At 36.2% G+C, this 27,129-nt stretch overlaps 6 protein-coding genes across 8 annotated transcripts; 2 read left to right on the forward strand and 4 right to left on the reverse strand.

Moving 5' to 3' along the window:
• Positions 1-115: 115 nt before the first annotated feature.
• On the reverse strand, positions 116-3,283 carry LOC106350940 (nuclear poly(A) polymerase 1-like). The gene is made up of 2 exons (XM_013790765.3): positions 3,188-3,283; positions 116-3,099 (listed from the first exon to the last, which is right to left on the reverse strand). The coding sequence occupies exon 2, from the start codon at positions 3,071-3,073 to the stop codon at positions 992-994; it is 2,082 nt and encodes a 693-aa protein (XP_013646219.2). The 5' UTR covers positions 3,074-3,099; positions 3,188-3,283; the 3' UTR covers positions 116-991.
• Positions 3,284-3,681: 398 nt separating this feature from the next.
• LOC106350941 (sulfhydryl oxidase 2) lies at positions 3,682-5,795 on the forward strand. Its single transcript, XM_048764194.1, has 8 exons — positions 3,682-3,759; positions 4,130-4,174; positions 4,335-4,411; positions 4,498-4,639; positions 4,721-4,761; positions 4,856-4,999; positions 5,056-5,487; positions 5,589-5,795. The coding sequence occupies exons 1-8, from the start codon at positions 3,682-3,684 to the stop codon at positions 5,608-5,610; spliced, it is 981 nt and encodes a 326-aa protein (XP_048620151.1). The 3' UTR covers positions 5,611-5,795.
• Positions 5,796-5,883: 88 nt separating this feature from the next.
• LOC125590332 lies at positions 5,884-8,113 on the reverse strand. 3 transcript variants are annotated; one of them, XM_048763809.1, is made up of 6 exons: positions 7,847-8,113; positions 6,885-7,203; positions 6,727-6,798; positions 6,437-6,649; positions 6,272-6,352; positions 5,884-6,195 (listed from the first exon to the last, which is right to left on the reverse strand). In XM_048763809.1, the coding sequence occupies exons 2-6, from the start codon at positions 7,134-7,136 to the stop codon at positions 6,016-6,018; spliced, it is 798 nt and encodes a 265-aa protein (XP_048619766.1). In that variant the 5' UTR covers positions 7,137-7,203; positions 7,847-8,113; the 3' UTR covers positions 5,884-6,015. The 3 variants fall into 3 exon arrangements, with proteins under 3 accessions (XP_048619766.1, XP_048619768.1, XP_048619767.1); XM_048763811.1 differs by having other exon boundaries at positions 7,806-8,067; XM_048763810.1 differs by lacking the exon at positions 7,847-8,113 and adding an exon at positions 7,648-7,831.
• A 404-nt stretch (positions 8,114-8,517) lies between these two features.
• On the reverse strand, positions 8,518-9,985 carry LOC106349456 (probable ribose-5-phosphate isomerase 2). The gene has a single exon (XM_013789420.3). It carries the CDS (start codon positions 9,705-9,707, stop codon positions 8,910-8,912), a length of 798 nt encoding a protein of 265 aa, XP_013644874.2. The 5' UTR covers positions 9,708-9,985; the 3' UTR covers positions 8,518-8,909.
• Positions 9,986-11,686: 1,701 nt separating this feature from the next.
• On the reverse strand, positions 11,687-12,626 carry BNAC07G20690D. Its single transcript, XM_013789421.3, has one exon. The coding sequence runs from the start codon at positions 12,502-12,504 to the stop codon at positions 12,028-12,030; it is 477 nt and encodes a 158-aa protein (XP_013644875.2). The 5' UTR covers positions 12,505-12,626; the 3' UTR covers positions 11,687-12,027.
• Positions 12,627-20,979: 8,353 nt separating this feature from the next.
• BNAC07G20700D (uncharacterized protein At1g66480) lies at positions 20,980-22,428 on the forward strand. The gene is made up of 3 exons (XM_013792086.3): positions 20,980-21,233; positions 21,317-21,739; positions 22,211-22,428. Exons 1-3 carry the CDS (start codon positions 21,060-21,062, stop codon positions 22,262-22,264), a joined length of 651 nt encoding a protein of 216 aa, XP_013647540.2. The 5' UTR covers positions 20,980-21,059; the 3' UTR covers positions 22,265-22,428.
• Positions 22,429-27,129: the final 4,701 nt, after the last annotated feature.

Consider the following 27,129-nt stretch of genomic DNA (forward strand, 5'->3'; position numbering starts at 1 on the left):
TTCTATTGCAGACAAAAATGGTATACAACAAAAGGATAGCCCAGAGTATACATACATTACCTGACAAAACAAAACTCATTCATCTATAACTTCCGGATGAAGAAACATATGTCTGAATGCAACCATCAACAGTTTGAGTCCAATGTTAAAACTCAAATGCTAAAATGACATGAACGCATCCACTTGTTAACAGCTTGGAAGAGGGCGTTTACTAGCTTTTGCTTAGATCCCCTATTTTGTGTCCATATAGAACCTCAGAACTTGTATGAAGCTAGCCCAAAATACAGGGAATGGTATCTTCTCATTTTCCCTAAGCTGCACAGGGCTCATCATCGATTCTGCACTACCTGGACCTAAGTAAATATATGTGCCAAAAACTTGGTTTAACAACAGGTATTGATTCCGCAGTAACTGTCTCAACCTCTGCTCGTGGACACACATCTAGTGGGGTTAACATACATACCTGACAAAACAAAACTCATTCATCTATAAGACACACATCTAGTGGGATGTTTAATAGAAGACATTAACAATTAGAAAAAAGTAACATAACATGAACATATATCACTCTTGAGCTAAGCATGATTTATGATATTTAGAGGAGGTTAACAGGGGTTTAGACAAGTGAAGTGAAATTTAATTTCAAATATCTAATGTTACCTGTATCTGCATTCTACAGAAACCGGCTAGTAATGAGAATGGGCTTCAAAGGTGTACAAACAATGGACTAGATAAATGAGAAAAGAAGCAATTGCTGCTGATGAAAACTACAGGAATCATACGTAGAGTAGAAGTGGGAATTATTCAACATGATTTTAACTTCTTTTCTTATTACCATATATATCTTTGTGATTCTGATACAAGCGAGTTTTTACATGGAACTAAAGAGTATTTAAAATTTGCTTTCAACATCTAAGTAAACCATTTTATACAAAATTCTTCCATAAACAAAAATATAAGAAGAAAGTCTTCAACATGACCACCTCCAGTTTCAATAAGCTCTGAGGTTCTTGGCATTGATTGTGCTTAGAGATGTGAAATTCAACTTGATTATCGGCTTCTGCAGTTGCACTGAAGCTTTATGCGTCACCACTGGCTGTTGCGTTGGAACATCTTCGAGTTCTTCCACTTCCACTGCTCCTTTGGAGAATGCATCTTTACTTGGAATTTGCTTAACCACTTGATTCCTGAAACCAAAGTTGTCTTCAACTTCCTCACTTTCTTGACTAAGAGAAGCCTGAGGAGTGGCTATCTTCCCTACTGGATGAGTCTCTCCTACATCCTTACTGATGGGATCATATTCAACCTTAGTACAAAGTTCTTTCATAGGAGCTGAACAAATGGATTCAACAGATGAATTTGGACTCCCATCTTCGCCGTTCTCTACATGCACTGAAACTGCAACACGTTTTGAGTTCCTTAACTGATCGGTGAATGTCTCATCATCTCCCAACTTTCTCTTCTTCCCACCTTTACTTTCACAACTAGTAATAGTAGATGATGAACTCCCTGTAGAAGAAACTCTCTGCTCTGAACTGCGTTTGCTGTCCCAAGTTCCTTTCGAGTTACGCAAAGGTCTAACTCCACCAGGAAACACAAAGCTAGGTATGCTTCTTCGCATTACATGGCTAACATTAATCTCCATCCTAGGAGACCACAACGTGTAACCGTAAACAGTTTGTTTAAACTCCTCAATAGTTCTTCTGATATCAAACGGTTCTCCTCCTACTGCTGTAACTCCTTGTTTACGTTGCAGACCCATGAATAAAGCACACTGTAGCGGTCTTGAATCATCTTGGAAACCATGTGGATGAGGGTGGCACTGAAGCATGTCACAAGTATGTCTCTCAATCACCAACGTCAGCTGTCTGAAACGTGACTCAACCCATCCTCTCCACTTTTTCAGATCCTCCACGTTAGAAGCAGAGATGTTGATCTGAAGATAGTTCTTATACGCTTCAAAGAACCCAAACGGCTCAAAAAGTGTATCCCATTGATCAGCTTCGTTTCCTTCCATAGCCGCGCATATATCTTTACCTCTCTGAAACTCTCCTGTCATAATCCTCAGTGTACTCGCGGAGACATTGTAACTAGAGTTCATACAAGGATAAGCAGGAGTAATGATAGGCATCTTGTGCAACAAGTCTTTAGGGTTTCTTCTAGGATCCCAAACTTGAAGACCTAAGGAGGAACAACCTTCTTCATCGATAGAGCAAAGAAGGATGGGATTGGGCCAACGCCACTGTGTGTAGACTCTAAAGAACCGAGACACCAACATGTTTGGTGATGCTTTAGGATAAAGCTGACAGATTCTAGCTACAAGCAACGCCCAGTTTATACCACCAAGAAAGCCAGAGACGTTAGAGTACACACCACGCTTCTTGGCCCAAAACCTAATGCATCTTAACGTCGTCCTGAAACTCTGAATGTTAGGAACCAAGCGGAAGATCTTGTCTGTAACTCTACAACCGTTGAGGCTTCGAACAGTTTGCTCATCAGCATTCTGTAGAATTGAATCATCTGATAGATCCAAGTCTTCAGGGATAATCCATAGTGGAAGCTTTGCGTAGAGGAGATCAATAGAGACTCCATTAAGTTTGAAACCCATCAAGGGAACATAAGCATCAGGGACAGAGTGGAGCTCTGTCACTTCAGGCAACTCTGAAAGCATTCTGTGTAGCTCTCCAAAGAAACCATTCCCTCTTGTTGCGTATCTTGGACCAACGCATAGAGTGTCGATATCAGCACCAGGTCCATGTACTTTTAACCGATAGGAACCGAAGGTGAATATCTTGGCGTTCGCTTGTTCAACCGTCTCATCGCTTAACCCTTTGTCACGGCTTATTTTTTTAATCCATGTTTTTACGATCTCGTCTAGTCTCCCAAGAACCTCCTCTCTTCTAAGAGCTTCCTCGTTGCTTTCGTACAATCCAGCGTCTTGCAAGTAGTTCTCTAGGGCTTTTGTCTTGATTACGTCAAGCTCCGTTGGTCCTCCTAGAGAGATAGGTTCTGTAATACCGTATCTAATTTGTCTGTTATGCTGGACACTAGCCATCGATTGTACTTTGTTCATACCCTCTTTCTCTACGATTCTTTACCCTGAATATTTGGAACAATGAACGTTACTACCGAGAAACTGTTGATCATACAGAACACAAAAAGCAAAGTACGAGTTCTCGGGAACAACCTTGAAAACCCTAATTCGAGCGATGAGTACCAACAACGAATGGGATCGAGTGAAATAGCAGAGAGTCTCGACCTTTGAACACACAACGATCTCAGCTAGTACGTCTTACACTACGAGTTGGTTTATAAATAGCTATCAGTCCACACTTATCTGTATAATTCACAACCAAAAAAAAAAAAGAAAGGAAATTATCGAGTTGAAAAAAGGAAATACGTGTTGTAGAAAAAGGAAATTTGTAATGGAAAAGCCCAATGAGACCCAAATAGATATGAGGGTAATACGAATAAAAGCCCATTAAGAAATAAGGCGGTGAGGTTATCAATACGACGACGTTCTGAGTTTCTGTATCACAAAGCTTTGTTTCTCTGTTAACGCCACTGAACTAGTGAAGCTCTTTCTGTAGATCTTCGCTGGTCTTTGTTATTTGGTAACTTTGAAATCTCTGAGCGTTCGAATTCGACAGTTTGACTCATTCTCTGTTACGATTCGAATTGATGTCTTTAGCACAGCTGGTTCTGCTCGCCGGTATGCCGTCGGCTGAGTTCTTCGCTCACTGGTCAGTTCTCCTGCCTGTAGAAACTACAAGGTATAACATAACTTTTCAGTAGTTCTTCTACGCCCTGTTGTCGGGAGATATTCAGTGCTTAAACTGTTACTATACAGCCTCACTACAAGAACGTCGCAAGGCTCTTCAATGGACCAGATGCAATACATCCAGGATTCGTTTTGATGACGAGAGTTGATTAGCAAGCATACACAAAGGTTTGGTGTGCCTTCGGAATCTTATCTTCAGTATTAACTATTAAGTATATGTAACAAAGAAAAGCTTTGTTTTATCTTTAAAATGTATTGTTGTCTATATTTCCCCTGAGCTAGGTGTGCTAATATCAAATTATCATATCTATCCTACTTATCTCTGTTTTGTTTCTCAATATTTTGTAGTTCGAAAATGAACATGTCCGGTCAGATATAACCGACTTCAAACCGGTTTTGAGACTGCTCTCTCTGACTAACTCTTTCTTCTAAGTCCAAACAGCTTAGAGATATCCGTCTGATTTTTTTTTTTTTTTTTTTTTTTGTATTTGTATAACCTTCTTTCCATCGTTCTATTTTTGGTAATCAACAAGTATAACCGTGATATCCACAGGCCATTAAATCATCTGAAACAAGTGCGTCATTTATAAGATTTATCCAGCTTCTAACAGCACATCATGCTTCCAGGAGGTAAAGTAAAGTCCCATCATCCTAATGTCTATTGTTGCTTATCGCTGGTCACCGTTTTTTAACACTATCTGTATCTTATATTGTAGGTGTCGGAAGGGAGCTGCAGAGATTCTAGTGAACTATGATGACTTATGCCCTTCTGGAAAATGCTCCTACGAAGCATCTGGAGGGAAAGACACCCTCGGTAACTTCCCTATCTGTGGAAAGGATGTTCCTCGTGGATATTACGTGAGTGTTTACTGACAATTCTCTTACTGTCATGTATAATCTACTTTAGAGATGTGGTTGTCCTAATATCTTATTTGGCAGATGTTTTGCCGTGGTAGCAGGAACGATTCTCGTGGATTCAGGTACTATATTCGATTTGCCAAGTTTCATACTATGTTCCCTTATTTTAGTTTGCCTCACTAGTATCTGAACTATTCCTGAAATGCTTGGTTGTAGCTGCGGTTTATGGGTTCTGTTTCATTCACTTTCCGTGAGGATTGAGGATGGAGAAAGCCAATTTGCATTCACGGCGATATGTGATTTCGTCAACTTCTTCATGTGTGATGAATGCCGACTGCATTTCATTGACATGTGCTTGAGGTAACAGTGTTCTGGTCTGGGAAATAAACTGCACTCTTTACTCATCTAACCACGTATCTATGTGGTATCTTGGAAACGGCGCGTGATTTCGTCTTGTGGGTGTGGAGCACGCACAACAGGGTCAACGAGAGACTCATGAAGGACGAAGCTTCTCTCAGTACTGGTGACCCCTTGTTTCCCAAGATCATATGGCCACCAAGGGAGCTTTGCCCATCCTGCTATCTCTCGAGTGACCAAGAAAGCGTAGAGTGGGACCACGACAATGTCTACGAGCTCTTAAAGAACTACTATGGTCCGCAGCTCGTTTCCCTTTGCAAAGAAAAGAGTGTCATAGGGAGCAAGGAAGAAACCATCTCAGCCACGGAAGACTTGACGGTAGCCACCAACGCTGTGGTTGTGCCGATTGGAGCTGCATTGGCAATAGCTGTCGCCAGCTGTGCATTTGGTGCGCTTGCTTGTTACCTGAGGACGCAGCAGAAGAACCGCAAGTAATGATACTTCTATCTATCTACTCAGATCTAGTGATATCACCAACTTTCTTTCACGTGGTTTCTTACCTCTTTATGTCCATTTTTTTTTGTCTTTTCAGGCTGAGGAGAAGCTGGAACTGATCTCCTAGTCTTGATGTTTTCATAACTAGATCTTGTTTGGAGTAGAGTTGTTTGCGTCAGGTGCTTTGGTCTCTCATTTTGAAAGTGTACAGATTCTTCTCTTTAATTTTTGTAATACGCACACTGAGAGTTGTGAGTGTTGGGATCGTAGATAGAAATCTTTAATATAATTTCTATCCTGACCACATGGTTTGAGTTGTTGTGAAATAATTCAAGGAGAATCTTCTCACTCTCTGCAATGCAGATCTGAAAACACTTGGTGAGAAAGAGAGCTTTTTGCCAGTTAGATACGTTTTCTTTTGTTCAACTTCAATTCAACATTTTACATGTATAAGTAGTGAGAGTGTATATTTACAAAGACATCGTCTTGTTATGTATATGTGAAAGGAAATAAACAAACAGTGCTCATGGCACGCCTATAATGTAAGATTGCGTGTGAGGCAAGCGCCACAACTCTGCTTCTTCATCAAATGAATCTTCAGAGTCAGAGGTTTCAAAGTTCTGAGAATGGCGACGGCAGGTGGCGACTGCTTTGGTGACAACATAGATGGGTAGCATGATCCCGAGTATTCTCAAAAACAACAACTGAAAAAAAACAAAAGAAACAATTAAAGAGTTTCATCATCTCTGGAAATGGAATCTAATGTGAGATAATATTCACCATGAACAAAGGGAAGACATGGAGGTTTGATCCGGTAAGGACTAAGGGAAGGGTGTGTCGGAGAATCAGAAGAGCCATAAACTGCAAGATTGCAACAACTGAAACATGAGTAAAGAAAGGTGTTATAATGGAAGGTAAAGGAGGAGGAGACTGGCGTGTGCGTACGATGAGAACAAGAGAACGGCAACAGATGAAGCTTGTGGTGGAAGAAAGAGGATACTGATGATGATGATCGTGGATGAAAGTGGGATCAGCAGGTACAACTGTGATGAAACGAGGATGCTCACGTTGAGATATTGCCCAGTTTCCCCTGAAATGAAGAGGGACATGACCCAACTCTAACAATGGAGCTGGCGCTGTATAATCCGGCTTGAATCCCTGAACAACACACACACACATTTGTATAATTAGATTTCAAGAAGAAGATGTTGAGAAGAGAAGGAGAAGGGACCTACCTGATGGCAAATCTCGCAGTTGGTGTTTCCTTTCTCGTTACACCATCTCTGCACGCACCTCCTATGTGCATACTGCAAACAACAACATGGCACATCTAAATATCACACCAATGACTCTGTTTCTTGGAATCTCAAATGCTTATAAGTTTTGTCGTTACCTTCAAGCTGCCGCTGCAAGAACAAGGAGTCTCCATCTTTGAATCCACATCCTCATCGTGACAAATCCTACACAGCACCATCGACAAATCTCCGTTACGCACCTTCTCAAGTGTTTTCTCATCGAGGACTCTAATACATTCCTCCTCGACAGGTGCGTTGGCTTGCAACATACGGTTCCTGCTCTGAATCGCTTCCTCAATCGTGGCTTCTGTTATCAACCGGTCCATAAACAGCACGAAATGATCTCCCATGACTTGCAGCTGAAGAAAGTCCCCTATTTATATTAGTATTGAGATTCTTCTCCCCTTTTCTTTAATGCTGCGAATTGATGATAAAATGGGGTTAGGGTCAGAATCATTTAACCAAGGAGCATTCGCATTCAATGCTAAGGTGATGGTGATACGCAACTTGAACATGTGAATTAGAAGCTGCTCATTAATGAAATAGATGATAAAAATATCTTAAAAAAAAAAACGTTTTAGATAAAAAAACGTTTTAGATAAAAAAAACTTAAATAAGCAAACACTTTTTCTGGATAATGAAAGAGCCATGGGCGAAAAGCTGAACCAAAGCTGGTTAGTTACCAGAACATAAAAGCTGTAATTTTTTGTGAAGTGCACAAATTTATCGAAACGGTTTAACTGAATGTTATAGAACAAAAAATAGCTAGATAAAAAGAAAAAAAATAAAAAAAATAAATTATACAAGAAGATAGTATTAAATTTTCAAAACGACGATCAACAAGAAGGAATCTAAATTTACCCAGATGATGCAAGTTGTTTTGAACGAAATTAAACACAGGCGGAGACGAAATCATAGAGACATAAGTGGCATACAAACGAGACAAATAATAAAAAGCAAAATATGAGAAAACAGAAAGAAAAAAAAAACGAAAAGACAGGGAGAATTGAGAGGCAGACCCAAATATTAGGACAGGAGAAGGTAAAGAGTTTTGTAATACCGTTTTCTTCTCTTTTTGTCGGAAAGGAGAAGAAGTGGAAAAGCGAAGAAAGAGGAGACTTAAAAGAATAGAATCTGTCTTTTCCTGAAGCTAAAGCCTTTGATAAAAGCTTCCTTTCTTTCTCTCTGAACTCCGCGAATTATTCAGGAGATTAAAACCAATAAAGTTATGTGTGTGTTTACATACGAAGCAATGAGATGGAGTATAGATTCTTGAATCTTATAATTATTAGTATACTTTTATCTCAAAATAATATCAATATCTATATTACGTCAGACGTATCGTATGTAGTACATGGATAATTTTAAGTAGCTATACGGCTATACCATACACACACGTGGACATTTTAATTGCAATAAATGTCTAATAAATATGTATAAGATCAAACAAAGACTCAAAGTAGCTAACCAAGAATCAACAAAAGATGGAATAAATAAAATTAGATGAAATAGAGATTCGCAAAAAGACCACCAAAAAGTATCTTCATGCTTTCTTTTATTTGACTGAATGATGGTTCGTAGTTACGTTGTCCATAGTATGTGTGAGTGCGTCAGTTCAAGCTGGTGCGGCATCATTGATCATCTGACAGGTTGATTAACTAACCACGTACTATTAGTTTTTGTTAATAATGCTGTCTTTTAGGCCAACCATTCTACCAAAACCAATTAACGTTGAAATAATGCACACCCAATCACAATCTTTTGCGTTAATGATTACATCAATTATTCTCATAATTTATCCCATTTCTACATCAACAAAAGCGCAATAAAAATTCATAAGTTATAATCCTAAAGTAGTAGTCAGTAAGCCTATCTATATCGCTACGGTATTTAACAGAAGCAAAGCCCAACACATAAGAATGTATTGGCCCATTACTTAGAAAGAGACCCAATGAAACAAAAATGCAGTTTACATAACCTATAAATTAAGAACTAAAAGGGTCAGATGATGATGATCAAGTATCCAAAACTCTGCAAAAAAAAAGGTCAAATCTCCTCCTCACAGTGACATCATATATCAAAATAATCCTCTCCTTCTGCTAATACCCACCTAAACAAGAAGATCAATAGGAGCTGTGTTTGTTCTTGATCTTGACACCAAGCTCACCTGCAATGATAACAGTGGAAGCCATATCAAGAAACATCCCATGCTCCACGACTCCAGGCAGCCTCAGAATCTCATCACTCACCACATTCAAATCTCCCATATCTTTCTCCAAATACATATCCACAATATAATTCCCATTGTCCGTCACAAAAGCCTTCCCTTTCTCCCCCAACCTTAGCTTCGCCTCGCAGCCGTAACCCTCCATCACTCTCCTTAGCCTCTCCGCCGTGAACTTCCAGCAGAAAGGCACAATCTCCACCGGAAGAGCCATCTTGCTTCCACCTATATGTTTCACCATCTTGGACTCGTCGACAATCACCACGAACTTCTTGGAAGCTCCTTCGATCATCTTCTCCCGGAGCAGAGACCCTCCGCGTCCTTTCACGAGGTTGAGACAAGGGTCGACCTCGTCGGCGCCGTCTATGGAGAGGTCGATGACGGGATGCGCGTCGAGATCGGAGAGAGGGATGCCGAGGGAGAGAGCCTGCTCCTCCGTCTTCTTGGACGTGGGTATCCCGACGATGTTCTCGAGTTTGCCTTGCCGGAGAAGCTCGCCGATGCGGTCGACGGCGTGTTTGGCGGTGGAGCCGGTGCCGAGGCCGAGGACCATGCCGGATTGGACGAAGTCGACGGCTTTGTAAGCGGCGATTCGTTTGAGCTCGTCTTGGGTTAAGATCATCGAAGGCGGCGGCGAGGGGACATCGATGGGGGTTTTGTCGGATGTAATGAAGAGAGGATCATACGCAAGCGCCATTTAAACTTCTATAATGAAAATTCAATACTAATCAATAAATGTAAATTAAATTTAGGAACCGAGAAGAAGAATCGTGTGGAATAAGAAGAAAAAGACAATATTTTGGAGAAATTGTTAGGGGATTGAGAGGAGGCAATGAATAGAGAGAAAGGTCGAATGAAATGTTTGTATAAATAGAGAGTATGGAATACGAAATTACGAAGAAGAATGAGAATGAGAATGAGAAGAATAAAGAATATGTTTGTGTGGTGGCGGAGAAAAGAAACTGAAGACTACTGAAGATAGGGTTTGTGGAAGAACAAACGAGTCAAGACGCACACTTCACTCTCGAGAAATGACAAACCCGAATCTTACGGATTTGATTTTTTGTCCCGTATTTTTTTTATTTACGTAAAATAACCAAACTTCACCCAAATCCAAAATTGGTAACTTTTCTCTTCTTTTTTTTAAAAATGGTACTTCTCTCTTCCAAAATTACACTTAAAAAAAAAAGAGTTTTCTCCTCACTTTTACTAGATACTCATTTTTTACTTGGTAGAAATAACGCTACAAAATTATAATAGAGATTGGTGGGTCAATTAAAGAAATTTGACAACTTTTTTCATTAATTGAAGATTGGAAATAGCGGGCTTGGGTTAAATTCACACGTTTCGTTACTTTTGGGATAAACGCCAAATATGATCAAAGGAAATTGGAAATATGACCAAGTAAAAGTTTTTGGGTCCAAAAGGGGGCATACAAACCAAAGACTCCGTTCTACAGTTCACTGTCGTTTCTTAAAGGGAAAACAAACTATCAACAAAAATGGTAGCATAAGAAACATGAGAACGAGTTTGCCCAAAAAACAAAAAAGAAACATGAGAACGAAAGTTAAACTCCACTAACTTATTAAGAAATCATGTAATCAGATTGTACTCTCTTTTGTCACAATAACATATGAACAAACAAAAAAAAAACTTATACAGGTTTCATGAAAGAAATGATAAATTAATAACGAGTTTTTGAACTTAGTTTAAGTATAGTATAAATCAGATAAAATAATATAAAAACTAGATTAAGATCCGCGCCTTGCACGGGATAAACATTATATATATATTATTTTATGTATTATATGTTCTTAATATTATGAAATAATAAATATATATTGAATAATTAAAAGTCAGTAACTATTACATATATAATTAAATTGGCGCGAACGTATAAATCAATTTTATTAATCCAAATAGTTTTTTTTAAAAAATTGATAGGATATGTAATTAAATTTAAATGATATTAGCATACATAGTATATTTTTAATATTAATGTCTATTATATGATATTTTTACTTATATGTTTTCTTGATCATGTGTATCTTTAATAGCAAAAATTTTAAATTACTGATAACAAAATTTTCATTGTGAGATTAATAATTTTAGTAATTTATAATTTAAAAAAGTTTATCAATGTTAGTTCAAAATTTTTATCAAAAAAAATTATTCAAAGTAAATTTTGAAATTAAAATATTTATTTATTCAATATGGTTTATAGTTTAATTTAGAATGATATATATACGTATATATTTTAAATCTTAATGATTAATTAAAATTAGACTTTTATTTATATGATTTTGTAATCATTTGTATTTTGTCATAACAAAAATTTTAAACCATGGATAGCAAAATTTGAATGTGAGACTTTTAACAGTTTTAGTAATTTATAGCCGTTTTTTAAAATTCAAAATATAACATATACAGAAAAATCTAAATTTTTATAATATGGTTATTGTGATTTTTTTTTAAATTATTTTAATAGTTTAAAATTAAACAAATTTGATAAAAAATACATTATTTTTTATCAAATCTTTATTATTCAAAATCATTAATTGTCATATATACTTTAACCACATTAGGCAATTCCGCAATCTTTATTTAAGGAAATAATAAATGACATTAATAATGAATTTATGGTTAATTTAATAAAAAGCTTATTATACAATTAGATGGACAAACATATTTCTCTAATAATTTTAAGAATCATCCTAGTGATGACACGTGGCTACAAAAAGAAGTTGTAATGTTTCACAAATAATATATAGGGGATATGTGTATATACAATATCCGGACGAGCTAACTCAACTGGTAACACCTCAGACTCCGGTATGAGAGGTCACGAGTTCGAGTCTCGGGCGGGGAAGAGTGTTTAGGGCCGTAATGGTACAGACACAGGCTGGCTCCGGGCCTAGGAGGGGATTAGGACCGAAGGCCTGAACCCCGCCTGGTTAAACAAAAAAAAAAAAAAATTGTGGGCAAGTAAAAGGAAAGAATGAAACGGGCCAGGCAGATCAGCCCACATGGCCCGACGTTGCGGCGGCGAGAACCCAATGGAGGAGGTCTAGAAGGCGAAACGCCATAACAGAGGAGGAAACAGGAACGCTGAGGAGGAGGAGAAGCAGCGTTGTGATTGCGACGGTGGGGCGAGAGTTCATGAGGAAGCTCTGGAGAAGACCAATGGAATCGCAGATCATAGTGTCGTAGCTACTGTAGAAACGCTTCTCCCAATCCAACCAGTGAGAAGGCGGCTCGTAGTTTCGCTCCACCATCTTCATCTCGTGGATGCGTTTCCTTAGAATTATCATGTTCTCGTCCACCAGTCTTCCTCCTCCGTAGTAATGGTCCTTCCCTGAAGACGCAGCAGCAAAAACGCTCATCTTCATCTTCTTCTGTGTCCTCCACGTCGTCGTTTTAATCGGGGAAAACACCAATGGATGGAACCGGAGTGGGGACGTCGAAGCTGGTGAAGAGATCAGTGTGGCTTCCATTGTAATGAAATCGGTTTTGTAAGATTGTTTAATGTGAATGTATAATGTTTGAAGGAGATCTTTGTTGGTTGCTTGAAGAAGATGATGAACAAGTGGAAATATATTTATAACCTGATTATTTGGATATAATAAAATAAAAACAAAAGTGGGGCTATATGATTATTGATTACCGCGTTGCCACCTGCTAATTTCAATTTGATAAATGGAGCCCACTTTTTCTTCTCTTCCACGTCATTTTCATTTCCACCTGTTGTTTCTTACCCCTCGCACAAGATTCGGTGATTCTATTAAGAAATCTCCTTACACGTCTTTTACTATTCGTTAATCAAGTAATCAACCATTGTTGCATAACATTTCTATCAAATTACAATTTTTCTAAGTCTATGGACATTCGATGATTTATTTTAGTCTATATTCGCTTCAACGCTCTTGTATATTGAAGGTTGAAAAATAGTCGGTTTTTGATTGAGATACACACTTGACCTATGTTTTGTTTATGAGATTCGGCTACTGAAACAGAGACTCACTTGAGATTCTAGATTCAATATCTAACCAGTTGATGATTTTGTCGAATAAATTTGAGTAAGATATTAGATATGTTAATGATAGAAGAAAGTGGATGACAAATGAATTGACAAAGCGATGCACTGCGAAACCTCCTCTACGGTACGCAAACTTGATAGCTTGCTGGTTTGGGAAACACGGCATTTGGAAAAGGAAGTGTAATTGAGATGAGAAGCCACCATTAGTGATCTGCACATGATGTGCCAATGCATACATTGAGTAGTTGCTCTTTTCCATAACAATTAAAAAACTACTCCGTATGTAGTATATTATGTCCATTCATTATAACAGAATTGACCTCCTATTTGTTTATGTAATGACACCCGAAAAAGCGCACAAGTCGGTGACCATTTTAATTATGCGTTTACTTTATCATACTTCAATAAAACTAATGTTCAATCAAATTATTGGGATATTAATAATTTAATTATTACACTCCCATGGTTTTATTTGTATAATTGCACTTAAAATCCAAATTCTTTATGGTGATATTTCTTTCTTAACTTTTGTTTAAAAAAAATAAAACTATAGCTTGACCCGCACAGACTTTTTTACATTTTTATGAATTGTTTAATGATATTTCTAAACAAATAAGTTATTTGAATATTTTAGGTTCCTACGAATCTATTCGGACCTAGAAAGATCCGAATCCGAACCCCGTCCGAAAATTTATAATATCCGAACAAAGTTTAATTTTAAACTCAAAAATCCGATACAAAAATCAGTTTCATTCAAACTTGTGAAAATATTTTGGTTAACACGTAAAATAAATGTTGTCGGATTATTAGGGTAAATATATGTAATGAAGTAATTAGGAAGCCGAAAAAATGGAATGTAAAAGGTGTAATAAAAACACTTTAAAATAAGTAAGTTCTATTTTGGACTCTGTAATAAACAAAGCCGAATTAATTAGACAAGAGAATAAATGAAGTGGTTATCCTCTTAATATTAAAGTATGAGCATTTTTAGAGAGTAACCTTATGCTCATGTATTATTAACAAATATGTCATTTCTTATGGGACAACACCATGTTCATTTTCACACTCTCTAGGTAAAACCTTCTCCTCACTAGACTTATTACATACTTTGCTACTGTTCATTAATTAGTGCTTAACATAATGTTTTAATCATATTAATTGGTAACTAGCGATTTAAAACCGGTTCGGGACAAGAACTCTCACCTTAACGATTTAAAACCAGTTCTAGACAAGAACTCGCGCCTTAACGATTTAAAACCGGTTTGGGACAAGACTCTCGCCTTAACGTATGTTTTAATAATTTAACATTTATTTCAATGTTACTTTCGTGCCATATTTGATATATCTCGTGACATATCTAATAATCACAACATATTGCCGTATACTCACGCATGAAACATGTATATCAAAACGGGTTATCTAAATTAGTTTTCATATCACATAGAAAATATTTGATCAAAACCGGTTATTTAAAAGGTTCACGCATGAAAAGATCTATACAAAAATGTTTGAATGTAACTATGGGTCTGAAAAGGTTTATGATTATACTCGATATCAAAACCGGTTTAAAAATGTTTGAATGTAACTATGGGTCTGAAAAGGTTTATGACATACTCGATATCAAAACCGGTTTAAGAACTTCATACGGCAATCACGTCAATTATTGCCGGTTCATATAGACTTAAAGAAAAGAGTGATTGATTTAAAACTTAATTATAGCAACCAAATTTAATGATATGATCTTAGGTGATAACTGATTGATTTAAAGTCAGCTTACATATTTTCAAAACTGATATCACGTGAGGTGAAATTATTTCATCATGAATTTACTCATCTTATTTTAAGTCTGCTTACATATTTTCAAAATGCAAGGAATAAGGTAAGCTCTCAAAATTCCATATTAATTTAATGCATTAAGTATAGTTTGAATGTAGGATTCATGACCCAGCAAATCTATTATTTTCTTGCAAAAAGAAGATGAAAACAATATATCAGCATCAACATCGGTTCACCTTAGTACACATCCATATCAATTAAGAAATATAACTAAAGAAGTCAAAATATTATTTTCTCCAATCAGACTCGATGCTTTTTTTACCTTTTGATTGTACATAATTGATTCGACGAACAAGGAATAAGGTAAGTTGTCAAAATTCCATATTAATTATTGTTATGAAAATCATCTCATAATTTATATTACGAAAACAATAATACTATTTCTTATCTTTTATTTGATCATAAACTCATAATAAATCTATATAAGTCTTTGTTTACTCTCATGTTTTTTTAAATTCAAATATATTTAAATTACACCAATAAATTAAGCAGTATAATTTTAAAATTATAATCTGTTTTAGTCAATAATTTTTTTCAGAGCACGGGTTATCACCTAGTAATTAGTTTAAAAGGGAATGAAAATATGTAAAAAATCACTTAAAATTAGGTAAATATTATTTTGTACTTCAGTTTTAATAGAATTGATATAACATTGTATACAAGATTCGTGGTTGTTTGCCACGTGATCCCTTCTGATTGGCATTTGACTTTCTCCCAAGGGGAGCTCTTGTTTACCTGTTTAATTAGGAACTGATTTCAGTTATTATTAGTATAATCTAATGTGAAGTTTGGTTGGATCGGAATCTTCAGACGTCCATCCTGACGGTATAGTTTGCAATTTCAGGGAATGTTCCCCAAAGGCCGAGACATATATATATATTAAAAAAGTTGCTAATTCTTTCTTCTCCACAATTGTATTTGAAAATTACTGCTATGGACTTTTTCTTCACATAAATCTTTAATAAATTGTAATTTTTTTTAAAAAAAATTGTTATTTTTTTTATTGGTGCATTAAACAAAAGACAGCACAAGTAACCTGGTTACGTGACTCACGTCAAAGAGTTGAAGAAATCTCATGAAACAAAGATGGGTATTACATTGGGGGTTTAAGGCATAAATATAAAGAGAAGCACTATTTTTGTTCAAATCTGAGAGCCTTTAAAGAGCAACTCAACTCCCTTTACTCTCTCTCACTTGTTACATGCTCGAGAATGGTACTGATAAATCCATCACGACTCACGAATGTGTATGGATAAGACATTTCCTTCACCTTTCACCTATTAGCTAAATCTATAGGAGTGATTTTGCCATATTCCCCCAACAAGTGCTTATTAGTAACCACAATTTTACGGACCTTCGAGGACAAAAAGACGGATTTCACCAAGCTCCTCCAATGATGTTTGACTGAGAATGGCGGTAACATCGGCTTTAAGCTTACCCATGGATAAAGGAAGACCAAAAACTGTCTGATAATGGTAATGTTGGATAATATTGGATATCGTTGGGCTTATAAGCTCATAATAGCTATCTTATTGCTGCAAAATATTAGTTGGGAATGGGTTCCTGTGTGTGAAACCTTTTCAGTGTTCCTTTGGTCTTTACAGCTCCTATACTTCTCTCGAATAATAAATCACACAAAACCTTCATACGGTTTTACTGAGGGCTGTTCGTAAGTTTAGATAAAAGTTTTAGACGTGGCAAATCTTGGGCAGTCTCAAATTAATAAGTCGGTTTCTTTGTCCCAGGTTGCTGGCTCCCTTAACCATAACAGGCACAGCCACATATCAAATCTTGTCGTCACAGTTGACATTAATTAATCTTCCAGTTATGTGTGGACATATAGTTTCTTTAAATGAGTCATGGATATACTTGGGTTGAGAAATCAATTCAAAACATGCACTCAGAGTAACATCTATTCATAGACTGATCAATTTTCTTTTCCAGATATTTGTTATTTCATATTCCAAAATTGAGCCGGTATTGGAAATTGAATATGAAACCTTCCCGCTAATTATGAAACAAATTTTGATTTTTACTAATGTCGGTAAATCATGTGGTTGATGATAATGTGTACTGTATTCTAGGCTTCTAGTTGTTTAATTTGAATTTTGATGGAAGTAAGATTCCAGAAGCCAAATAAAAATAGAATCTTAAAACTACCAGTGAATACATTGTACAAGATTGTATTTAAAAAAAGGAAATGTAAATAGTAAGTTTTATACGAAAGAGTCATATATATCGAAGAGACCATATTTACCAGCAACATTCGAATATTTATTCCTTATAAGTGCACGAATTAAGTAGGCAACTTCGCACGAAACGCTACAATGAGCTTACAAGTTACTTTTATAAAGGGCCCATGCTTCCAGTTTACACGCAGCTATTACACTTAAACATCACGTTACATAGTTGTTAACTTACCTGCATGGTCTATCCACGTTCTTTGAACATTTCTTATCTCTTGACTTGATGTAAGCTTGCAATATCAACAAACACGTTTATTTGTATATAGATTGTGCTTATTATATGTACATTCACATGTGTGTATGTAATCACAAGATCATGTAAGCTTTAACCTAAAGGATTCAAGCTCCATGTGCCGGCTGACTTTTAGTTTTAGTATAGTAGGGTCCGGCAACCATATTTAGATCCCCAGAGAAAGAAAAGAAAATCATTTCATCGTGATTAATGATATATGGATGCATATGAATAACTGGTGTTTTCAAAAAAATATCTTACGAGCATCTCCAACACAATCTCAAATCATCAAATTTTAAAGTTTTTGTCATTCTAATCCAACTTCAAATCCCCAGGCTTTGAATAGTGACACCTTAAATTTAAAGTTTTACTATTCAAAACCTCAAAACTACTATTCAATTTCTTTTTATTCTTTACAATTATTTTCTTTAACACATATATCTAATAACTTTATTTAGCATATCTTAAGTAAACCAAAATAAAATAAAATAAATATAACATAACATTGAAAATAAAGTTTACACAATAGAAATATACATTAAATAATGCTCACACAAAATAAAAATACATTAAACAAATTTAACACAAATTAAAAAAAATTATATAAACACTTCAATATTACATATCTTACGGAAATAATGTTAGAGTAATTTGGTATGTTATATGAAACTTTCTAAAATTTGTGTGTATGTGTGTTTTTTATTATATTTGTAACTTTATATAATATTGTAATATTGTGTGTTGTATAATATATTAAAAATATGTTTTATATGTATTTGTGAAGTTTTATCATTATTAGTAACTTTTGTTAATGTCAAATATCATAATGTAAATAAATAAATTTTTAAATATTTTTTTGAGGATTCATGATTGGAATAATCAATCTTTAAATTTTCATTTTGAGGTTTTGCTTCGCCGAGGTCTTGGGTTACAGATGATTAAGAGATGACACATATGAATAGTTTTGGACATTGTGTCAGCTGTTACGTCATCAATGAGCTTTCCGATTTGCAAAGCAGACCATCATTTTATACTTTTTCTTACATCTGTAACTCTGTAAGTACTAGTCGGCACTTATAATTAGGTCCAAAACATTTATTTATCAGTGACCTCGTTAGTGAAAATCTATATTATTAAAGTAGAAGTACCAATTTAAAAATGTTTTTACTTCATTAATTAAATTCTCTATTTTTTTTGCTTGTTTTTTTCAGTTGCATTTATGAAATATCCTAAAACGAATAAAACTGTCTAATTTATTACTTGTCTTTTCAGTTACATTAATTAAATATGCTTAAATAAATTTAAATTTCCTATTTTATTGTTTGTCTTTTTCAGTTACCTTAATGAAATATCCTTAAATAAATTTGGACATAATGTCATTTAATCAACCAAAAAAACTCATGAGTTATCCTTACGTGCATAATTTTAATAATTGAGATTTTTAAAAACGTGCATCTTTAAATGTTACCTAAAACATGAAGCACTAATATATAACATGCATCAATAAAACTAGAATTTGACTCACACAATTGTACGGATATTATTTACAATTGATTAAATTTGAAAATAATTATTTATTCAAAAAATATTTAAGAATGACTATGTTTTTAAAAATTATATGGTATTATTTGCTCAAAACTCATTTGTTATTTGATAAATTGTTAGAAAGAAAATTTTAGCATAATATAACTCAGTTGTCATTTGCTAAATTTATGGTTTTTATTTATATTTTTTATTATTTAATTATAATATTTTCATTTTATATTTGAAAGATAAATCAATTTTCTTTCAAACAATGTTTTTGTAAATGTATTTTTAAAAAAATAATCAATTAAAATTTTTATTATCATTGAATATCATTATTTTTGACATAATTTGAGTTTTCGTTTACATCAAAACTTATCATATTTTAGGATAATTTTAATTTAAAATGTAATTTTCATATTTTTCAAAAAAATTCTAAAAATATTTTTTAAATATTTTGTTATAATTGTTAAAAAAATATTGAGTTGCATTTCAAATAAAAAGGTAAAAATATTTAAAATATTCTATTTAAAATATCTAAAATTTAATATAGTTTTAAGGAAATGGTCAAAATAAAAAAATTACACATAAAATAATCATGATTTTTTTTAATTGGGCGAATCATTATTTATATGATATCGCACACGAAATAAAAATTTCTATTTTTAAAATTATCTAATTAACTCTACACTCATTTTTTTTATATTTTTATATGATATCCCACATTCGTAAAAAATAGATAATTTAAGATGCAAAAAAAAATATTTACTTAATGAATATAATATGAACGAATATTACAAATACATCATTTAATAAAATAAATAATTAAAAACTGAAAATTCATATCCGTGCTGGCGCGCGGATCAGGGTCTAGTATATAATCAAGGACCATGGAGCTAGCGAAATATTAATGTTTATAGACTACATGACAAGTACAATTCCAGGTCTCATCAATGACAATGTACGGCTAAATAGAAAAAATGAGGAAATAAGTCATTCCTTAATCATATAAATACACCTTTTTGTTTCCGTGATTAACGCAAAGTATCAATCGAGTAAATAATTAAAAGCAAAAGACAATGATTATTGCTAATTACCAACCCATTAATCTGACAAATCGATAAGCATGCATAAATCAAATCATCAACATATACGGTCCACGAGAGTTGAAGAGCTGGACCGCATGATGTTGTCATGTTCAAAGTTGCTAACAAAGTTCGTTTTCTTTTTCAACCTAAAATCCATTTCCTAAAAAGTTAAACACTCTAACTACTACAAATTAAAGAAACCCTAGGGAAAAATGTATTTTCTCTTCACATAAACATGTATTTAATGAGTTCAATCACAGGTATTTTACTTTCACAAAAGAAGAAATAAATAATCAAAAGTTTAGTTAAATAGTTTTACAGTTTAACCGTTCTAGAAACTTTCAACAAAAACAAGCTATCACACGATTTAAATAGGCAATCTTAAAATTTTATCGTCATAGTCAAATGTTGTCCATGCACCGTATTTTTCTTTTTTTTTTGAAAATTCCATGCAGTGCCGTATTGATTAATAAGTATTATAAAAAAACTGGACTACCTTTCCACGTACCTATCTACAATCTACCCATGAGGCTATGCTTGCAAACCTCATCATTTAAAACCCCAACGAGAACACCCTCACCGCCCCTTAAAACAATCTTATTTAATGATCCAATCTTTATCCTTTCTTGGCTGCAGAGAAATTACTAAGGATGGGTAACTGTCTTGGCGGCAAATTGATTTAGAAATTATATTTGCTCTTGATATAAACATGTATTTACTATAACGAGTTGTAGTATATGCAGGTGTTTCACACAAGAATGAAATCATCAAAATTTCTAGTTAAATTGTTGTACGATTTAACAGTATTGAAAATTTCAATAAAAACAAGCTATCAAACGTTTTAAATAAGCTAATCCTGAGATTCTATCGATATAGTCAAAAGGTTTTGTCCACGTTTTGTATTATTGAATTTTTAACTTTTTGGACTTCTTTTCCACGTACGTATATCTACAATCTACCCATTAACACATGGTTGCCAACCCCGTATTCATTTAAAACCCCAACGAGAACATCCTCACCGACCTCAACCGAAACAATCTTATTTAAAGATCCAGTCTTCATCCACTCGCCAGAGAAATTACTAAGGATGGGAAACAGTCTAGGCGGCAAGAAAACGACCAAGATCATGAAAATAGACGGCGAGACTTTTAAACTCAAAACTCCGGTGACGGCGGAGGAAGTTCTAGAAGACTTTCCCGGTCACGTTTTGTTAGACTCCGAATCCGTTAAGCACTACGGTGCCCGAGCCAAACCACTTGAGGTCACTTTTATTACATTTCTTCTTCGTATTACTAAAATAGAAAATAATTAAAGAACTAATGCATTTGGTTTTGTTGGGTGCAGGCGAAGCAGAGGTTAGAGGCGAAGCGGTTGTATTTCGTGGTGGAGCCGGTGAAGGAGTGTCCACCACCAAGGAAGGTAAGATCGGGAATTCACATGAATGCCAAGGAGAGGCTTGAGCACCTCATGCTTACTCGGAGATCCTCTTCTGATCTCTCCATACTCAAACCCTCAGGAGGATGGACGACGACGAAGGAGGAAGAGGATGAAGGAGGAGCGGTGAAGGTGAAGCTGAGGATTCCCAAGGCGGAGTTGGAAAGACTCGTTAAGGAAGGAGCCACGGAGTTGGAGGCCACCCATAAGATCGCCTCGCTCTTTATGGCCAAACACAGCCACGAGGAAGCGAGTAAGAATGCGCTCCGACTTGGTCATGATGAGCCAGCCGCCACTATAGCCACCGACACAAGAGGAGTCAAATCTCGTCTGGTGAGTAGTTTTGTTTCTCGATTTGTTTTTTTTTCCGTGTGCATATTAAAATAGGCATACATATGCTTGAACATACAATCTAGTTTTTTTTTCAAAAAGAACATCAATAATTATTTGCATAAACACATTTGAATTAATAAACAAAATCAATTATAGAATACAAAAAGTCATTAAATATAATAAAATTGATTCTAAAATTTAAGATATCGTCTAATTTCTATAATAAAATTACAACTATAGAAGGAATAATTTAAAGAATGGCATACAGTTTTGAATATGATAACATTGTTTATTGAAAATAGTTAGCTTTTCATCGGAAAAATCGGAGCAGGTAGTAATACCTTTGGTCAAATTTTGCATGCTACTTTTAACACACTTGCGCATTTTTAAAACATGATTCTTACTTCAAAAAAAAAAAAGAACAAGGCTTGATATTCCTGAGATAACAATGTTGAAATTTTTGATTTACAGAAACGAGTGAGTTTCATGCCGGAAAGAGCAGGAAGCGAGATCACTGTTGCTTGAAGTTGAACAAATCTATATATTCTAAACATAACCGCTTCCCAACGTTTCTGCATTTCTTTGTACATAAAAAGCAGAGAGAGTTTTGAGAGAGAGCTAATGAATTATCACTCTGTAGCTAAACCTTATATTATATTTTAGAAAAATAAAATAACGTTTTATCTTTATTATTGATTCTTTATTTGGTGGAAAAGAGAAGATGCTCTGTTTCTCTTAACTTCTATGCTCGTTTCGTCCTTCTTCTGGACTCAAGTGCCAACTCTGTATCGATCTTCAGAGATATGTCCAACGCATTAACCGAATGCGTCAGGGCTCCACTGCATTAACACTTCTCTCAGTTTTCATCCCAGGAAAAAAGCCAAAACTTGTATTATAGAAAACACCTTTGAAAGTGTTCTTAAGAACTAATCTGCTAATGAATCTGTCCGTACTTCTGTACTGTTCTCTGTTGAACCACAACAACGAAACTATTTGACTCAAGATCCAGAATCAAATACACAAACTCGCTGATACGAAGAACTCGTCGGCGTAAGTAAGAAAGTTGAATTTGTAGAATAATAGAGATAAGAAGAAGAATGTGGAAAAGATAGAAGATGGATACACGAAATTGTTTACCCAGTGGTTCACCTAGAATGGTTACGTCCACTGGGGTCTGGCAAGAGGCAATCTACTATAATCTCAAGTACAAGAATATAGAACCTCTCTTTCTCTCACAACCAAAACTCACAAACCAAGCTAGGTCTTTTCTTGACGTCAAGAGAAAGAGTGCACACGAGCTCCTCTTATATAGTAGGGGTCTACTAGGTTAACCTAGTCGGATTAGGGCATTCGCCTCTTTCTATAAACCTATTAGAAAATATTCCAAAATACTTGCAACTTCCATAACTCCATGAAAGTAACATTCCAAGATTCTGCTGACTTCCATATCTCCATTAAGTGACATTTCCTTTTTCCTAACATGACGTCCTTGTCTTGGTTTAAGTTACTCAATCTTGTTTGATTTCCATCACCAAATCCTGACGCAGTCGATGATGGATTCTCTGACGTAGCCACTGATGAATCCCAACGAACTCCACCTTGATGACATCAAACATGATCCACTACTTAGGTTAATCAAACTCGTGCTTGGCGATGCCGAATGCTCCTCAGTGTTCGGACATCCCAAGGAAGTCCACAGCTTCCTCAAACTTCTTAACCGAAACAACCTTGGTTAATATATCAGCAGGATTCTTAGAAGTACATATCTTCTTTACACTTACATCACCTTGAGTGATAATATCCCTGATGAAGTGCATCTTTCTGCTGATGTGCTTAGTCTTCTCATGATACACATTGTTCTTGGCTAGACACAATGCACTTTGAGAGTCAGACGATATCTCCACCGTGTCTTGCTTGAATCCAAGCTCCTCCGCTAAGCCCCTTAACCACATTCCTTCTTTGACCGCTTCAACCAGCGCCATATACTCTGCTTCAGTCGTTGACAGACCCGCTACACATTGTAGACTTGATCTCCAGCTGATTGTATTACCATCAGCCATGAAAACATAACCTGAGATCGACCTTCTCTTGTCCAGATCTGAAGCAAAATCAGAATCACAGAAACCTTCAACCTTAAATATCTCATTCTTCCTGAAGCACAGTTTCAAATCTTGTGTTTCCTTCAGGTACCTTAATACCCACTTAACCGCAGTCCAATGAACCATCCCAGGCTTACTCATAAACCTGCTAACCAACCCCAATGCATATCCTAGATCACACCTCGTGCCTATCATAGCATACATTATGCTTCCGATAGCATTAGTATATGGAATATCCTCCATACTTGTCTCTGCTTCAGCATCGTCTAAGGCAGAGAAATTGAAATGTGCACCAACAGGCGTTGACACACTCTTTAACTCATCCATGTCGAATACCTTGAGAACCTTCCTAATATAACCAGATTGAGATAGTGTCAGAATCCCCTTCACACGATCTCTCTCAATATCCATTCCCAAAATTCGTCTTGCTGGACCCAAGTCCTTCATCTCAAATCTGCTGCTGAGTAGCTACTTCACCTTCATGATCTCTGCCGCATCCTTTGACGCAACCAACATATCATCCACATATAACAGTAGATAGATGTACGTACCATTGGTTAATTTCTTGATGTAGACATAGTGATCATATTCACTCTTTATAAATCCATGACTAACCACAAACTGATCAAAAACACTTGTTCTATTGTCTTGGTGCCTGCTTTAGTCCATAAAGAGCCTTCTGAAGTAGACAAACGTGATCCTCTTTCCCTTTAACCTCCCTCTGGTTACTCCATGTAAATCTCTTCTTCAAGTGTACCATGAAGAAACACAGTCTTTACATCAAGTTGCTCAAGCTCCAAATCCTGATTCACTATAATTGACAACAGGAACCTTATGGACACATGTTTCACGACGGGTGAAAACACATCTTGATAGTCAATACCCTCCCTCTGAGAGTATCCCTTAGCAACTAACCAAGCCTTAAATCTAGGCTTCTTAACACCAGGTATACCAAACTTCAACTTAAAGACCCACTTGCAGCCTATCACCTTACGCTTACTAGGCCTTCTCACAAGCTTCCAGGTTTGGTTCTTATCCAGTGACGTTATCTCTTCACTACATGCTTCATCCCACTGCCTTCTCTCTTTGCTGTTCATCGCTCCATGATAGTCTTGAGGTTCCTCGGCACATACGTTATCAGCTACATATAGCGCAAACGCTGCTATATCCTCCGAGTCAGAGTACCGTGCAGGTGGCACTATTCTTCCCCGAACTCTATCCCTTGCTAGCTGATATCCTTCAAGACTTTCACCTTGTTCATCATTTGCGTCAACAACTACTTCAGCTGTCTCGTCAACAGCTCCACCTGAAGGTTCAACTTCCGGTCCTGACGCAGATCTTGCTGTTTCTCCCAGCACAGTCTGATTTCTTAGCTTTTCTGTGACATCTGTTTTAACCTCACAGACACTCAAATCCTTGTAGACTTTATCTTCTGCAAATAACACATTCCTGCTTATAACACACTTCTTCTCTTCAAGAAGCCAAACTTTGTATCCTTTCACACCTGATGGATAGCTGACGAAGATTCTCTTTTTAGCTCTAGCCTTGAGTTTTCCTTGATCCGCATGGATGTAAATCACAGATCCAAATCTTCTTAGGTGCAGATAATCGGGCTTCTTGCCCAACCAAAGTTCCTCCGGAATGTTCCCACCTATTGCAGAAAATGGACTCCTGTTTGTCACATACACTGACGTAGACACCGCTTCAGCCCAGAATTGTTCCTCTAGACCCGACTCAACCAGAAGGCACCTCACCTTCTCCATCAGAGTCCAGTTCATACGTTCAGCTACACCGTTCTGCTGTGGTGTATATGCACAAGTCCTATGTCTTTTGATTCTTTGGTGCTTACATAAGTTGTCAAACTCTGTGTTACAAAATTCAAGTCCATTGTCTGTTCTAAGACAACACACCTTCTTCTTGACTTGATTCTCCACCAACTTCTTCCATTCACAGAATTTACTAAAGGCTTCTCCTTTAGCAGCTAGTAAATATACCTAGACCTTCCTTGTGTAATCATCGATAATAGATAAGAAATATTGCTTCACTGACAGACTTGGCGTCACATTTGGAGATCCCCATAAATCAGCATGTACATACCTGAGAGCTTCACCTGTATCATATCTTCTGATGTTGAAGCTCAACCTCTTCTGCTTCCCTATCACACAGCTCTCACAGAACTCCAAAACTCTAATCTTCCTCTTATCGATCACACCTCTCCGGGCAAGAATCTGTAGATTCTTCATACTCATGTGCCCAAGACGTCTATGCCACAAGACTGTCTCATCCATAAATGGTTTCTTCCTGACACTGCTGTTTACTTCACCTGACACAGTCTCACCATCTAACAGGTACAATGACCCAGACAAGGTTCCCTGAAGAGCTAGTTTACCAAAGCTTGTAAAACCTAGTCTTCCCATGTCCACCACTATGCACAAAGCCTAACACATCCAATGTTCCAGTAGATATCAAGTTCCTTCTTAATTCCGGAATATATATGACATTCGTGAGCATCTTGACAGAACCACCATAAGCTTTGATGTTGATTGTACCAATCCATTGCACTCCAACCGCGCAATCATTACCAAGAAGAACCTGTTCTGAAGCCAACTCTTCAAACGTGTGAAACCAATCTCTCCTACACGTCATGTGGTAGGAGCATCCAAAATCAATCACCCACTTATTATGATGCCACATATCTGCTACCGACAGTGCATCATCCGCTGATTCACGATCTATCACAACGGCTGCTTCAGCTTCGTCTTCTCCTCCGCCATACTTCTTCTTATTGGCGTAGCACTCCCTTTTGGTGTGCCACTGCTTCTTGCAGAACCAGCAAGTTATCCTAGACCCTGAGATTGATTTAGACTTGCCCTTTTCTTTCCTCACAGGATCCCTCTTCTCAGTCCTTCCTCTAGCACAATATCCTTCACCACTATCATGTGAAGCCGTAGAGGACTTCAGATCCTGATCTTTAGACCTTGCTGCACTTGTCACCTCTTCCAACGACAATGTATCCTTTCCGTACTTAAGCGTTTCCTTGAGATAGTTGAACCGTGAAGGAAACAAATTCAGGAGCATAATCGCTTGTACCTCCTCTGACACAGTTACATTCACGCTTGACAGGTGAGAGACAATCTTCAAGAAGTCATCGATATTCTAATCCATACTCTGAGTATCGACCATCTTAAAGGTATAGAATTTGTGCTGCAAGTGAATTCTATTCGGTAGAGTCTTCAAAAGATATAACCTCTCCAGTGTAGACCATGTAGAAGCAGCTGATGTACACAACTC

This window comes from Brassica napus, chromosome C7 (assembly GCF_020379485.1).
Source record: "Brassica napus cultivar Da-Ae chromosome C7, Da-Ae, whole genome shotgun sequence".
Classification (NCBI taxonomy): domain Eukaryota; kingdom Viridiplantae; phylum Streptophyta; class Magnoliopsida; order Brassicales; family Brassicaceae; genus Brassica; species Brassica napus.

Bases quoted from the DNA above. Each gene is read 5' to 3' on its own strand.
- LOC106350940 (XM_013790765.3), bottom strand. From the start codon at position 3,073: ATGAACAAAGTACAATCGATGGCTAGTGTCCAGCATAACAGACAAATT.
- LOC106350941 (XM_048764194.1), top strand. From the start codon at position 3,682: ATGTCTTTAGCACAGCTGGTTCTGCTCGCCGGTATGCCGTCGGCTGAG. The intron at 3,760-4,129 runs GTAGAAACTACA...AATATTTTGTAG, and splicing joins ACTGGTCAGTTCTCCTGCCT to TTCGAAAATGAACATGTCCG. The intron at 4,412-4,497 runs GTAAAGTAAAGT...CTTATATTGTAG, and splicing joins GCACATCATGCTTCCAGGAG to GTGTCGGAAGGGAGCTGCAG.
- LOC125590332 (XM_048763809.1), bottom strand. From the start codon at position 7,136: ATGGGAGATCATTTCGTGCTGTTTATGGACCGGTTGATAACAGAAGCC. The intron at 6,799-6,884 runs GTAACGACAAAA...TGTTGTTTGCAG, and splicing joins CTTGCAGCGGCAGCTTGAAG to TATGCACATAGGAGGTGCGT. The intron at 6,650-6,726 runs GTAGGTCCCTTC...TGTGTTGTTCAG, and splicing joins ACTGCGAGATTTGCCATCAG to GGATTCAAGCCGGATTATAC.
- LOC106349456 (XM_013789420.3), bottom strand. From the start codon at position 9,707: ATGGCGCTTGCGTATGATCCTCTCTTCATTACATCCGACAAAACCCCC.
- BNAC07G20690D (XM_013789421.3), bottom strand. From the start codon at position 12,504: ATGGAAGCCACACTGATCTCTTCACCAGCTTCGACGTCCCCACTCCGG.
- BNAC07G20700D (XM_013792086.3), top strand. From the start codon at position 21,060: ATGGGAAACAGTCTAGGCGGCAAGAAAACGACCAAGATCATGAAAATA. The intron at 21,234-21,316 runs GTCACTTTTATT...TGTTGGGTGCAG, and splicing joins CCCGAGCCAAACCACTTGAG to GCGAAGCAGAGGTTAGAGGC. The intron at 21,740-22,210 runs GTGAGTAGTTTT...TTTGATTTACAG, and splicing joins GAGGAGTCAAATCTCGTCTG to AAACGAGTGAGTTTCATGCC.